The sequence below is a fragment of the Drosophila grimshawi genome, unplaced genomic scaffold (genome assembly GCF_018153295.1).
Source record: "Drosophila grimshawi isolate 15287-2541.00 unplaced genomic scaffold, ASM1815329v1 contig_783, whole genome shotgun sequence".
Lineage (NCBI taxonomy): Eukaryota > Metazoa > Arthropoda > Insecta > Diptera > Drosophilidae > Drosophila > Drosophila grimshawi.
In genome coordinates, this window is record NW_025063620.1 from 258,746 (window position 1) to 274,437 (window position 15,692).

Consider the following 15,692-nt stretch of genomic DNA (forward strand, 5'->3'; position numbering starts at 1 on the left):
TTATAACTTTTTTATCTATTTTTGGTTTGTTTTTAATTTCATTATTTTATTTTATATTTTAATTAAGGCTTTAAGTTAAATAAACTAATAGCCTTCAAAGCTATAAATATAGATAATTCTTTAAGCCTTAGTAATTTTTACTCCTTTAAAATTGCAGTTTAATATCATTGTTGACTATAAGACCTTTGTGTAAATGATTAAGAAGAAAATTTCTTATAAATAGATTTACAATCTATCGCCTAAACTTCAGCCACTTAATCGCGACAATGATTATTTTCAACAAATCATAAAGATATTGGAACTTTATATTTTATTTTTGGTGCATGAGCCGGAATAGTAGGAACATCTTTAAGAATTTTAATTCGAGCTGAATTAGGACATCCAGGAGCTTTGATCGGAGATGACCAAATTTATAATGTTATTGTTACTGCTCATGCTTTTGTTATGATTTTTTTTATAGTTATACCAATTATAATTGGAGGATTTGGAAATTGATTAGTTCCTTTAATACTAGGAGCTCCTGATATAGCATTCCCTCGAATAAATAATATAAGTTTTTGATTACTTCCTCCTGCTCTAACACTTTTATTAGTAAGAAGTATAGTAGAAAATGGAGCTGGAACAGGTTGAACTGTTTACCCTCCTTTATCTTCAGGAATTGCTCACGGCGGTGCTTCTGTTGATTTAGCTATTTTCTCTTTACATTTAGCCGGAATTTCATCAATTTTAGGAGCTGTAAATTTTATTACAACAGTAATTAATATACGATCTTCAGGAATTACTTTAGATCGAATACCATTATTTGTCTGATCAGTAGCAATTACAGCATTATTATTACTTTTATCTCTACCAGTGTTAGCTGGAGCAATTACAATACTATTAACAGATCGAAATTTAAATACTTCATTTTTTGACCCAGCAGGAGGAGGGGATCCAATTCTATACCAACACTTATTTTGATTTTTTGGACACCCAGAAGTTTATATTTTAATTTTACCCGGGTTTGGAATAATTTCTCATATTATTAGCCAAGAATCAGGTAAAAAGGAAACTTTCGGTTCTTTAGGAATAATTTACGCTATATTAGCAATTGGTTTATTAGGATTTATTGTCTGAGCCCACCATATATTCACAGTTGGAATAGATGTTGATACTCGGGCTTATTTTACATCTGCAACTATAATTATTGCAGTTCCTACAGGAATTAAAATTTTTAGATGACTTGCTACTTTACATGGAACTCAACTTTCTTATTCCCCCGCAATTTTATGAGCTTTAGGGTTTGTATTTTTATTCACAGTCGGAGGTTTAACAGGAGTTGTTTTAGCTAATTCATCTGTTGATATTATTTTACATGACACATATTATGTTGTCGCTCACTTTCATTATGTACTTTCTATAGGAGCCGTATTTGCTATTATAGCAGGATTTGTTCATTGATATCCATTATTTACAGGATTAACTTTAAATAATAAATGGTTAAAAAGTCAATTTATTATTATATTTATTGGAGTAAATTTAACATTTTTCCCACAACATTTTTTAGGGTTAGCCGGTATACCTCGACGTTATTCTGATTACCCAGACGCTTACACTACATGAAATGTAATTTCCACAATTGGTTCAACAATTTCTTTATTAGGAATTTTATTCTTTTTTTATATTATTTGAGAAAGTTTAGTATCCCAACGTCAAGTAATTTATCCTATACAATTAAATTCTTCTATTGAATGATACCAAAATACCCCACCTGCTGAACATAGATATTCTGAATTACCTTTATTAACTAATTAATTTCTGATATGGCAGATTAGTGCAACGGATTTAAGCTCCGTATATAAAGTATTTTACTTTTATCAGAAATTTAATGTCAACATGAGCTAACCTAGGTCTCCAAGATAGAGCTTCACCTTTAATAGAACAACTTATTTTTTTCCACGATCATGCTTTATTAATTTTAGTAATAATTACTGTTTTAGTAGGTTATTTAATATTTATATTATTTTTTAATAGTTATATTAATCGATTTCTTCTTCATGGGCAATTAATTGAAATAATCTGAACAATTTTACCTGCAATTATTTTATTATTTATTGCACTTCCTTCCTTACGTCTTTTATATCTTTTAGATGAAATTAATGAACCATCTGTAACTTTAAAAAGAATTGGACACCAGTGATACTGAAGTTATGAATATTCAGATTTTAATAATGTTGAATTTGATTCATATATAATTCCCACAAATGAATTAGCAAATGATGGATTTCGACTTTTAGATGTTGATAACCGAATTATTTTACCGATAAATTCTCAAATTCGAATTTTAGTAACAGCAGCTGACGTAATTCATTCATGAACAATTCCTGCTTTAGGTGTAAAAGTTGATGGAACTCCTGGTCGATTAAATCAAACTAATTTTTTTATCAACCGACCAGGTTTATTTTATGGACAATGTTCAGAAATTTGTGGAGCTAATCATAGTTTTATACCTATTGTAATTGAAAGTGTTCCTGTAAATTATTTTATTAAATGAATTTCTAATAGTGTAAATTCTTCATTAGATGACTGAAAGCAAGTACTGGTCTCTTAAACCATTTTATAGTAAATTAGCGTTTACTTCTAATGAAAAAATTAGTTAAATTATAACATTAGTATGTCAAACTAAAATTATTAAATTATTAATATTTTTTAATTCCACAAATAGCCCCAATTAGATGATTACTTTTATTTTTTTTATTTTCGATGATTTTTATTTTATTCTGTTCAATTAATTATTATGCTTATATACCTTCTTCACCTAAATCAAATGAATTAAAAAGTATAAATTTAAATTCAATAAATTGAAAATGATAACAAATTTATTTTCTGTATTTGATCCATCAGCAATTTTTGGTCTTTCTTTAAATTGATTAAGAACTTTTTTAGGACTTTTAATAATTCCTTCAATTTATTGATTAATACCATCACGTTATAATATCTTTTGAAATACTATTCTTTCAACACTTCATAAAGAATTTAAAACTCTTTTAGGACCTTCAGGTCATAATGGGTCTACATTTATTTTTATTTCATTATTTTCTTTAATTTTATTTAATAATTTTATGGGTTTATTTCCTTACATTTTTACAAGAACAAGACATTTAACTTTAACCTTAACATTAGCTTTACCTTTATGACTTTCATTTATATTATATGGATGAATTAATCACACACAACATATATTTGCTCACTTAGTTCCTCAAGGAACTCCTGCAATCCTTATACCTTTTATAGTATGCATTGAATCTATTAGAAATGTAATTCGACCTGGAACTTTAGCTGTTCGGTTAACTGCTAATATAATTGCAGGACATCTGTTATTGACTTTATTAGGAAATACGGGGCCTTCAATATCTTATATATTAGTTACATTTTTACTAATTGGACAAATTGCTTTGTTAGTTCTTGAATCTGCTGTTGCTATAATTCAATCTTATGTTTTTGCAGTTTTAAGAACTTTATACTCTAGAGAAGTTAACTAAAACTTATAAATTAATGTCTTCACATGCTAACCACCCCTTTCATTTAGTTGATTATAGCCCTTGACCTTTAACAGGTGCAATTGGAGCTATAACAACTGTTTCAGGTATAATTAAATGATTTCATCAATATGATGTCTCTTTATTTTTTTTAGGAAATATTATTACAATTTTAACTGTTTATCAGTGATGACGGGATGTGTCTCGAGAAGGTACATATCAAGGATTACATACTTACGCAGTAACAATTGGATTACGATGAGGAATAATTTTATTTATTGTTTCAGAAATTTTATTTTTTGTAAGATTTTTTTGAGCTTTTTTTCATAGAAGTTTATCCCCAGCAATTGAATTAGGGGCTTCATGACCGCCTATAGGAATTATTTCTTTTAACCCATTTCAAATTCCTTTATTAAATACTGCAATTTTATTGGCTTCAGGGGTTACTGTAACATGAGCTCATCATAGTTTAATAGAAGGAAATCATTCACAAACAACACAAGGGTTATTTTTTACTGTACTTTTAGGAGTTTACTTTACTATTCTTCAAGCTTATGAATATATTGAAGCTCCTTTTACAATTGCAGACTCAGTTTATGGATCTACTTTTTTTATAGCAACTGGATTCCATGGAATTCATGTTTTAATTGGAACAACTTTTTTATTAGTTTGTTTATTACGACATTTAAATAATCATTTTTCTAAAAATCACCACTTTGGATTTGAAGCAGCAGCTTGATATTGACACTTTGTCGATGTAGTTTGATTATTTTTATATATTACTATTTACTGATGAGGTGGATAATTATTTAAAATCTATATAGTATAAAAGTATATTTGACTTCCAATCATAAGGTCTATTAATAATAGTATAGATAATTTTTTCAATTATCTTTATTGCCTCAATTATTATAATAATTTCTTTTATTGTTATAATTTTAGCTTCAATTTTGTCAAAAAAAACTTTAGTAGATCGAGAAAAAAGATCTCCATTTGAATGTGGTTTTGACCCAAAATCATCTTCTCGCCTTCCTTTTTCATTACGATTTTTTTTAATTACTATTATTTTTTTAATTTTTGATGTAGAAATTGCTTTAATTTTACCTATAATTATTATTTTTAAATTTTCAAATTTAATAATTTGATCAATTACTTCCATAATTTTTATTTTAATCTTATTAATTGGTCTTTACCATGAATGAAATCAAGGAATATTAAATTGATCTAATTAATAGGGTTGTAGTTAATTATAACATTTGATTTGCATTCAAAAAGTATTGATTTTTCAATCTACCTTAAATTTATTGAATATGAAGCGATTAATTGCAATTAGTTTCGACCTAATTTTAGGTAAATTTACCCTTATTCTTTAATTGAAACCAAAATAGAGGTCTATCACTGTTAATGATAAAATTGAGTTCATACTCCAATTAAGGAAGTATGGTGATCAAGTAAAAGCTGCTAACTTTTTTCTTTTAATGGTTAAATTCCATTTATACTTCTATTTATATAGTTTAAAATAAAACTTTACATTTTCATTGTAAAAATAAAATAATTATTTTTATAAATTACTAATTTTAATTCACTAATATTCAAAGATTAATTAATCTCCATAACATCTTCAGTGTCATACTCTAAATATAAGCTATTTGAATATAAAAATAATAAAAAATTAAATAAAATTAAAATTCAAAATACAAATAATAATAAATAAATTTTTAAATTATTATTATGTATTAAAAATAAAGTTTGTGAATAAGTTATTAATTTATTATATAAATGCTGACCCCCAAAATATTCAGATCAACCTTGATCAAATCTTTTTCTCACAATCTGCCCTAAATTTAAAGGATAGAAAATAATTCCATATGTTCTTATAAAAGGTATAAATCATATAGATCCTAAAAAACTTGTTGTATTATACAACATTAATGATTTATTTAAAGTGTATAACTTTATTAAAGAAATTACATAACCAAATAAACCTCCAGAAATACAAACAAATAAAGTTAATAATTTTATATATAAAGGTAAACAGATTATATAAGGAATTGGAAAAATTAATCAATTTAGTGTTCTTCCCCCAATAATACTTATAATTAATAAACCTATTATACCTCGTAACATAATTCAACCTTCATCATTTAATATATTTAAACTTCTACAATTTAAATCTCCAGTTATTGTATAATATACTAAACGAAAAGAATAACAAACTGTTAAACCTGTTGAAAAAAAATATAAAAAAAAAGAAAATATATTAACATTTCTAATTATAACAACTTCTAAAATTATATCCTTTGAATAAAATCCGGCTAAAAATGGTATCCCACATAAAGCTAAATTAGACACATTAAAACAAGCAGAAGTTAAAGGTATATGAATTCTTAAACCCCCTATTAACCGAATATCTTGAGAATTATTTATATTATGAATAATTGCTCCTGCGCATATAAATAGTAAAGCTTTAAATAAAGCATGTGTTAACAAATGAAATATAGCTAATTTATAAAATCCTATAGATAAAATTCTTATTATTAACCCTAGTTGTCTTAAAGTAGATAAAGCAATAATTTTTTTTAAATCAAATTCAAAATTAGCTCCTAATCCAGCTATAAATATAGTTAACCCTGACAATAATAATAATAACTGACCAAGTCATGAATTTTCTAAAAGAATATTAAATCGAATTAATAAATAAACCCCAGCTGTTACTAATGTAGAAGAATGCACTAAAGCAGAAACCGGAGTTGGAGCTGCTATAGCAGCTGGTAATCATGAAGAAAAAGGAATTTGTGCTCTTTTAGTTATAGCAGCTAATATGACTAAAGAACCAATAATTATTATTTCAAATTCATTTTGTATAACTTCTAAATAAAAAATATAATTTCATCTCCCGTAATTTAATATTCAAGCAATTGCTAATAATAATGCAACATCCCCAATTCGATTAGATAAAGCTGTTAATATACCTGCATTATAAGATTTCACGTTTTGAAAATAAATCACTAAACAATATGATACTAATCCTAAACCATCTCACCCTAATAAAATTCTAATTATATTAGGTCTAATAATTAATAATATTATAGATAAAACAAATATAAGAACTAATATAATAAAACGATTAATATTTACGTCACTTCTTATATATTCTTTTCTGTAATAAATTACTAAAGAAGAAATTATTAAAACAAAAGATATAAATAATAATCTTATTCAATCAAATAAAAATGTCATAACAATTGATATTGAATTTAATGATACTACTTCTCATTCAATAAAATAAACTATATTATTTAATATAAAATTTAATCTTAATACAAAACATGTTATTCTAATAAAAATTAAATTTAAAAATCTAATTCTACAAATTGATAAATATTTCACGATCTAAAATGAATTTATTCATATCACTAACACCACAAATTAGTATTTTTATTAAACTATTTAAATATAATCACAATAAACATATATCACTTTTTATAATTAATAAATTTAAAGGTAATCAATGTAATATTATTAATAAATATTCCCGAATCTTCCCTCCTCTAAAAGAGTAAACACCGGAAAAAATTTTTCCATGTTGACTAAATGAATAAAGATATAAAGTGTAAGCTGCTCTAAAAAACGATAAAAGTGATAATATAATTATAGATACTCATGATCAAGAAACAATTCTATTTAATAAAGAAATTTCCCCTAATAAATTTAAAGTTGGGGGAGCAGCTATATTAGCAGAACTTAATAAAAATCACCATAGAGCTATAGCTGGTATAAAATTTAATATCCCCTTATTAATTAACAAACTTCGTCTTCCTAAACGTTCATATGAAACATTTGCTAAACAAAATAAACCAGAAGAACAAAGACCATGAGCAATTATAAGTCTATAAGAACCGCATAAACCTCAATAAGATATTGTTAATAGCCCAGCTAAAACAATTCCTATATGAGCAACAGAAGAATAAGCAATTAATGCTTTTAAATCAGTTTGTCGTAAACAAATTAATCTAACTAAAACACCTCCAACTAATCTAATTCTAATTCAAACAAAACCAAATTTTAAATTTATCAATTGTAACAAAGAAACAACTCGCAATATTCCATATCCCCCTAATTTTAGTATAATTCCAGCTAAAATTATTGAACCTGATACAGGAGCTTCTACATGAGCTTTTGGCAATCATAAATGAACTAAAAATATTGGTATTTTTACTAAAAAAGCACATATTATACAAAAATATAATAAATCATAATTAAATATAAAATTATTTATTAAGTAAAAATTCATTGTCCCCATTTTATTTATTAAATAAAAAATTCCAATTAATATAGGTAAAGAAACTAATAATGTATAAAATAATAAATAAATACCGGCTTGTAAACGTTCAGGTTGATAACCTCATCCTAAAATCAAAAATAATGTAGGAATTAATCTTCTTTCAAAAAATAAATAAAATATAAATAATCTTATTCTTCTAAATGTTAAAACAAGTAATAATAATAAAATTACAATATTTAATAAAAATAAATTTCTATAATTATTATATTTATTAACTCTTTCACTTGCCAATAATATCAATGAACAAATTCATAAAGATAATAAAATTAAACCATAAGATAATAAATCACACCCCAAATAATAAGAAATCTCAGAAAAATAATTAGAAAAATTATTTATTAACAAAAAAATAAAACTTATAAAAAATAATAAAATTTGTACCATTCAATATATATTATTAATAAAACAAATTGGAGATAAAAATAATAAAAAAAACACTAATTTTAACATTATATAATTCTAAAAGATTGAAAATAATCATTTCCATGTGTTCGAATTATTGATACTAAAATTGATAAACCTAATGCTCCTTCACAAACTCTAAATGTTAAAAATATTATTCTAAAATAATTTTCAAAATTTAATATTCTTAAATAAATAAATAATAAAAAAAATAAAATTAAAACAATAAATTCTAAACTTAATAATATTGAAAGTAAATGTTTTCGATTAGAAACAAAACAAAATAAACCTATAATAAATAAAATTATAGGGAGACTTCAATACAAAATTATAATCATTAGTTTTAATAGTTTAACAAAAACATTGGTCTTGTAAATCAAAAATAAAATATTATTTTTTAAAACTTCAAGAGAAAAGAATTTCTTTTTCATTAATCCCCAAAATTAATATTTTAAATAAACTACCTCTTGTTATTCTCCAATTAATTCTTTATTCAATAATTTTTGTAACTTCAATTATCTTTATTAATATAATTCACCCATTGGCTATAGGATTAACTTTATTAATCCAGACTATTTTAATCTGTTTAATTTCAGGATTAATAACAAAAACATTCTGATTTTCTTATATTTTATTTTTAATTTTTTTAGGGGGAATACTTGTTTTATTTATTTATGTAACATCACTAGCTTCAAATGAAATATTTAATTTATCAATTAAATTAACATTAATTTCTTCAGTTATAATTTTTTTATTTATATTAATCTCGTTTATTATTGATAAAAATTCAACTACATTTTTTCTTATAAATAACGAAATAGAAAGAATTCAAAAATTATATTCTTATATTTTAGAAAATTCTTTATCTTTAAATAAATTATATAATTTTCCAACAAATTTTTTAACAATTTTACTAATAAATTATTTATTAATTACATTAATTGTCGTTGTTAAAATTACTAAAATATTTAAAGGACCTCTTCGAATTATAAATTAATGAATAAACCATTACGATCTTCACATCCCTTATTTAAAATTGCTAATAATGCTTTAGTAGATTTACCAGCTCCAATTAATATTTCAAGATGATGAAATTTTGGATCTCTTTTAGGACTTTGTTTAATTATTCAAATCTTAACGGGATTATTTCTGGCAATACATTATACAGCAGACGTAAGTCTAGCTTTTCATAGAGTTAACCATATTTGCCGTGATGTAAATTATGGTTGATTATTACGAACATTACACGCTAATGGTGCTTCATTTTTTTTTATTTGTATTTATCTACATGTAGGTCGAGGGGTATATTACGGCTCTTATTTATTTACTCCAACATGAATAATTGGAGTAATTTTATTATTTTTAGTTATAGGAACAGCTTTTATAGGTTATGTTTTACCTTGAGGACAAATATCTTTCTGAGGAGCAACTGTAATTACAAATTTATTATCTGCTGTTCCATATTTAGGAATTGATTTAGTACAATGAGTATGAGGAGGATTTGCTGTTGATAATGCAACTCTAACTCGATTTTTTACATTTCATTTTATTCTTCCTTTTATTGTTCTAGCAATAACTATAATTCATTTATTATTTTTACACCAAACAGGATCAAATAACCCTATCGGGTTAAATTCTAATATTGATAAAATCCCATTTCATCCTTATTTTACTTATAAGGATATTGTTGGTTTTATTATTATAACTTTTTTATTAATTTCTTTAGTTTTAATTAGACCTAACTTATTAGGAGATCCAGATAATTTTATCCCCGCTAACCCATTAGTTACGCCAGCTCATATTCAACCTGAATGATATTTTTTATTCGCATATGCTATTCTTCGATCTATCCCCAATAAATTAGGAGGTGTAATTGCTTTAGTTCTTTCAATTGCAATTTTAGCAATTCTCCCATTTTATAATTTAAGAAAATTCCGGGGAATTCAATTTTATCCAATTAATCAAATCTTATTTTGAATTATAGTAGTAACAGTAATTTTATTAACATGAATTGGGGCTCGACCTGTAGAAGAACCTTATGTTTTATTAGGACAAATTTTAACATTAATTTATTTTTTATATTATATAATTAATCCTTTAGTAAATAAATGATGAGATAATTTATTAAATTAGTTAATGAGCTTGAATAAGCTTATGTTTTGAAAACATAAGATAGAAATTTTATTTTCTATTAACTTTACTAAATTTAATTCATAACAACAAAGAAAATAATAAAATCTTAAAACCAATAAAAAATAATAAATAATTTAATGAAAAAGATAAAAAACATTTTCAAGCTAAATATATTAATTTATCATAACGAAAACGTGGTAAAGTCCCCCGGACCCAAATAAATACAAAAGAAATAAATATTAATTTTAAATAAAATAATAAATTAAAAACATCACACCCTAAAAAAATTACACAGAATAATATACTTATAAATAAAATTCTTGCATATTCAGCTAAAAAAATTAAAGCAAAACCCCCTCTTCTATATTCAACATTAAACCCTGAAACTAATTCTGATTCTCCTTCAGCAAAATCAAAAGGTGTTCGATTAGTTTCAGCCAACGAAATTGTTAATCAAACTAAAGCCATAGGAAATAAAATAAACAAAAATCAAATATAAACTTGATAACAATAAAAATTTAATAAATTATAACCTCCGATTAAAAATACAAAAGATAATAAAATTAAGGCTAATCTAACTTCATAAGAAATAGTTTGAGCAACAGCCCGCAAACCCCCTAACAAAGCATAATTAGAATTAGATGATCAACCCGCAACCATAACTGTATAAACTCCTAAACTTGTACAACATAAAAAAAATAAACCCCCTAAATTAAATGAATAAAGTTTAACAAAAAAAGGTATACATATTCATACAATTAAAGATAAAAATAATGATAAAATTGGAGAAATATAATATCTTAAATAATTTGATAATAGGGGATAAGTTTGTTCTTTTGTAAATAATTTAATTGCATCACAAAATGGTTGAGGAATTCCTATTAAACCAACTTTATTAGGACCTTTACGAATTTGAATATAACCTAAAACTTTACGTTCTAATAATGTTAAAAAAGCTACTCTTACTAATACACAAATAATTAATAATAAACTTCCAATTAATGACATAATTAATTCTATATAAAACAAGTGCTATTTGTAATATAAATTACATAAATAAATTCTAAATTTATTGCACTAATCTGCCAAAATAGCATTTAAATTAATAATATTCTTAGGTAAAATATAATTATTTTAATATTTGGTCCTTTCGTACTAAAATATTACAACTTTTTAAAGATAGAAACCAACCTGGCTTACGCCGGTTTGAACTCAGATCATGTAAGAATTTAAAAGTCGAACAGACTTAAAATTTGAACGGCTACACCCAAAATTATATCTTAATCCAACATCGAGGTCGCAATCTTTTTTATCGATATGAACTCTCCAAAAAAATTACGCTGTTATCCCTAAAGTAACTTAAATTTTTAATCATTATTAATGGATCAATTATTCATAAATTAATGGTTTTAAAAATTAAAAGTTTTTTAAATTTTAATATCACCCCAATAAAATATTTTAATTTATTATAATAAAAATAATCTTTATAATTAAAATAAACAAAATATAAAGATTTATAGGGTCTTCTCGTCTTTTAAATTTATTTTAGCTTTTTGACTAAAAAATAAAATTCTATAAAAAATTTAAATGAAACAGTTAATATTTCGTCCAACCATTCATTCCAGCCTTCAATTAAAAGACTAATGATTATGCTACCTTTGCACAGTTAGAATACTGCGGCCATTTAAAATTTTCAGTGGGCAGGTTAGACTTTAAATTTATTTCAAAAAGACATGTTTTTGTTAAACAGGCGAACATTATTTTTGCCGAATTCTTTACATAAACTTTTCATTTAAATTTATTTTTACAATATAAATATACTAATTTTATCATTATTAATTAATTTAAAAAATTACAAATAATATTTCAATAAATATTTAAAATTTAATAAATAATTTTATTTATAAAATAAATTATAACATAATTATAAACAATTGCTAATTCTAAGCATATATTTATTAAACTTATTTATTATTTTTAAAAATTTATTTTATAGCTTATCCCATAAAATATTAAAATTATAAATTATTTAATTAAACAAATTTTTAAATAAATTTACAATTTCTGAATTTAATTCATTTCTTGAAAAACTAGATACCTTTAAAAACGAATAACATTTCATTTCTAATATAATATGAAAAATAATTTTATTACATTAACTTTAATATTATATTAACTCTTTTAAAATCGAGAAAAATAAATTATAAATATTTTTTATTTAATAAACGCTGATACACAAGGTACAATAAATTAAATTTTCTTTTTAAATAAAAATTTTTCAAATTATTTCAATTTTCTTTTACAATACTATTAAACTATTATTAAATTTATTTTTTCTTTAAACAATACTAAAACTTTTTTCTGTATAATTATTTTTAATACTTAAAATTAAAATAAACAAAATTAATAAATAAAATCTAATCAATCTATATTGATTTGCACAAAAATCTTTTCAATGTAAATGAAATGCTTTACTTAATAAGCTTTAAATTGTCATTCTAGATACACTTTCCAGTACATCTACTATGTTACGACTTATCTTACCTTAATAATAAGAGCGACGGGCGATGTGTACATATTTTAGAGCTAAAATCAAATTATTAATCTTTATAATTTTACTACCAAATCCACCTTTAAAAATTTTTTCATAATTTTATCCGTATAAATATATTTATTGTAACCCATTATTACTTAAATATAAGCTACACCTTGATCTGATATAAATTTTAATTAAAATTATTGAATATTATTATTCTTATAAAATATTCTGATAACGACGGTATATAAACTGACAACAAATTTAAGAAAGGTCCATCGTGGATTATCGATTACAAAACAGGTTCCTCTGGATAGACTAAAATACCGCCAAATTTTTTAAGTTTCAAGAACATAACTATTACTACTTAAGTGTTTATAATTATATTTTAAATAATAGGGTATCTAATCCTAGTTTTTTGTTAAAATTTTCAAGTCTCAATTAATTAAATTATAAAAAATTTAAATTTAAAATTTCACTTAATAAATTTAATTATATTTAATATATCATATCAATTTAACTTTCACTAAAAAAATTTATTTGTATAATTAGTATAACCGCGATTGCTGGCACCAATTTAATCTATACTTTTTAATATTGCTATTTCTAAATTTCTTTAATTAATAAAATTAATTACTGCGATTATAATAAATATATTAATTTTTAAAATTAATACAAATTCATACAAAAAATTTACATATAAATCAAATTAATAACAAATTATTAAGCCAAAATAAAACTTTAAAATTTAATTTATAAATTTTTATAAAAATTTATTTTTTATTAAATTTTAATTTAAATATTTATTTTTTATAAAAAATTAAATATAAATAAAATTTAATATAAATAAATTTTATTAATCACTAAATCTGAAAATTTAATAAAATAACCCCTAATAATATAAAATTCTTTCAAATTTATAAAAGAAAACTTAATATTATCTTATTTTATTATTAAATCTTTTAATTTTAAAATTATTTGTTTTTTAAAAACTGGTATATTTTACGAAAATAATACATTTTAGTAAATTTTAAATATAATAATTTTTTCAATTTAATAATTTTAAAATATTACAAAATTAAATAATTTTATAAATTTACTTTTTTTAAAAAAAAGTAAAAATTATTTAAAATAATTTTAATTAATAAACATTAAATTTAATTATTTATTTATACAAATAACTAAATTTAATTAATCAATAAACATCAATAATGTAATTAAATTTATGACAATTTATACACTATTAAAAAATCACCTACATTTTTTTTTTTTTTTTATCAATTTATAAAAAATTAGGTAAAAAGAAAATGTATCAATTTTAAAATTAATAAATCAATAAATTAAATTTTTGTATACTAGTTCTAGATTAATAGATAATATATATATATATAAATATTTACTATATTATTATATAGATAACAATTTAAATAAAAAATTTCGCAATCCAAAAATATTTACAAATATGGTAAAAAAAAATCTATATATAAAAGATTTATCTATTATTCTTTTTATTTATATAAATTAATATTAGTTTTATAAATTATTATATATTTATATATTTATATATTGTTGAAGATTTATTATAATATATATATCTATATAGAAAAATTTAATTATTACTATAAAAAAATATACTGTTAAAAAATTATTACTAAAATACATTATTAAAATTAAATAAATACTATTTTTTAAAAACAAATATTTTTAAAAACTTACGAGTAAATACACAAAAAAAAAAAAAAAAAAATAGGTGGATAATGATTGATAATGAATTGCCTGATGAAAAGGATTACCTTGATAGGGTAAATTATGTGAAATTTCACATTCATTATTAAGTTTTTATGTTTTTTTTACAAAGACTTTATATTTAATAGAATTAAACTATTTCTAAAAGTATCAAAAACTTTTGTGCATCATACACCAAAATATAAAAAGATAAGCTAATTAAGCTACTGGGTTCATACCCCATTTATAAAGGTTTTAATCCTTTTCTTTTTAATTTTTAATAATTCTTCAAAAATTTTATTTATCACAATAATAATTATTGGAACATTAATTACGGTAACTTCTAATTCTTGGTTAGGAGCTTGGATAGGTTTAGAAATTAATCTATTATCTTTTATTCCCCTCATAAGAGATAATAATAATTTTAAATCTACAGAAGCTTCTTTAAAATATTTTTTAACCCAAGCTTTGGCATCAACTGTTTTATTATTTGCAGTTATTTTATTAATATTAAAAAATAATTTAAATAGTGAAATTAATGAATCTTTTATTTCTATAATTATATTATCAACTTTATTATTAAAAAGAGGAGCAGCACCCTTTCATTTTTGATTTCCTAATTTAATAGAGGGTTTAACTTGAATAAATGCATTAATATTAATAACGTGACAAAAAATTGCACCTCTAATATTAATTTCCTATTTAAATTTAAAAAATTTATTAATAATTAGAGTAATTTTATCTGTTATTGTAGGAGCAATTGGGGGATTAAATCAAACTTCTCTCCGTAAATTAATAGCTTTTTCATCAATCAATCATTTAGGATGAATATTAAGAGCCTTAACAATTAGAGAATCAATTTGAATAATTTATTTTTTATTTTATTCTTTTTTATCTTTTGTTTTAACTTTTATATTTAATATTTTTAAATTATTTCATTTAAATCAATTATTTTCGTGATTTTTACAAAATAAGATTTTAAAATTTACTCTTTTTATAAATTTTTTATCCCTAGGGGGTCTCCCCCATTTTT

At 22.4% G+C, this 15,692-nt stretch overlaps 6 protein-coding genes across 6 annotated transcripts; 4 read left to right on the forward strand and 2 right to left on the reverse strand.

The window, feature by feature from the left end:
* Positions 1 to 264: 264 nt before the first annotated feature.
* On the forward strand, positions 265 to 1,796 carry LOC116806151 (cytochrome c oxidase subunit 1-like; the record flags this gene model as incomplete). The annotated part of the gene is given in 1 exon segment (XM_043215821.1): positions 265 to 1,796. A coding segment is annotated over 1 exon segment (1,530 nt), but the record flags the coding sequence as incomplete, so codon positions are not given.
* Positions 1,797 to 1,852: 56 nt separating this feature from the next.
* LOC116806152 (cytochrome c oxidase subunit 2-like) lies at positions 1,853 to 3,535 on the forward strand. The gene is given in 1 exon segment (XM_032742228.2): positions 1,853 to 3,535. A coding segment is annotated over 1 exon segment (666 nt). The 5' UTR covers positions 1,853 to 1,867; the 3' UTR covers positions 2,534 to 3,535.
* Positions 3,536 to 5,343: 1,808 nt separating this feature from the next.
* LOC116806149 (NADH-ubiquinone oxidoreductase chain 5-like) lies at positions 5,344 to 8,807 on the reverse strand. The gene is given in 2 exon segments (XM_032742227.2): positions 5,344 to 6,526; positions 8,804 to 8,807. Coding segments are annotated over 2 exon segments (1,122 nt in total). The 3' UTR covers positions 5,344 to 5,408.
* Positions 8,808 to 9,246: 439 nt separating this feature from the next.
* Positions 9,247 to 10,463, forward strand: LOC116806148 (cytochrome b-like). The gene is given in 1 exon segment (XM_043215822.1): positions 9,247 to 10,463. A coding segment is annotated over 1 exon segment (819 nt). The 5' UTR covers positions 9,247 to 9,261; the 3' UTR covers positions 10,081 to 10,463.
* A 25-nt stretch (positions 10,464 to 10,488) lies between these two features.
* On the reverse strand, positions 10,489 to 12,975 carry LOC116806146 (NADH-ubiquinone oxidoreductase chain 1-like; the record flags this gene model as incomplete). Its single annotated transcript, XM_043215823.1, is given in 2 exon segments — positions 10,489 to 11,430; positions 12,943 to 12,975. Coding segments are annotated over 2 exon segments (975 nt in total), but the record flags the coding sequence as incomplete, so codon positions are not given.
* Positions 12,976 to 14,691: 1,716 nt separating this feature from the next.
* LOC116806150 (NADH-ubiquinone oxidoreductase chain 2-like) lies at positions 14,692 to 15,682 on the forward strand (the record flags this gene model as incomplete). The annotated part of the gene is given in 2 exon segments (XM_043215824.1): positions 14,692 to 14,736; positions 14,912 to 15,682. Coding segments are annotated over 2 exon segments (816 nt in total), but the record flags the coding sequence as incomplete, so codon positions are not given.
* Positions 15,683 to 15,692: the final 10 nt, after the last annotated feature.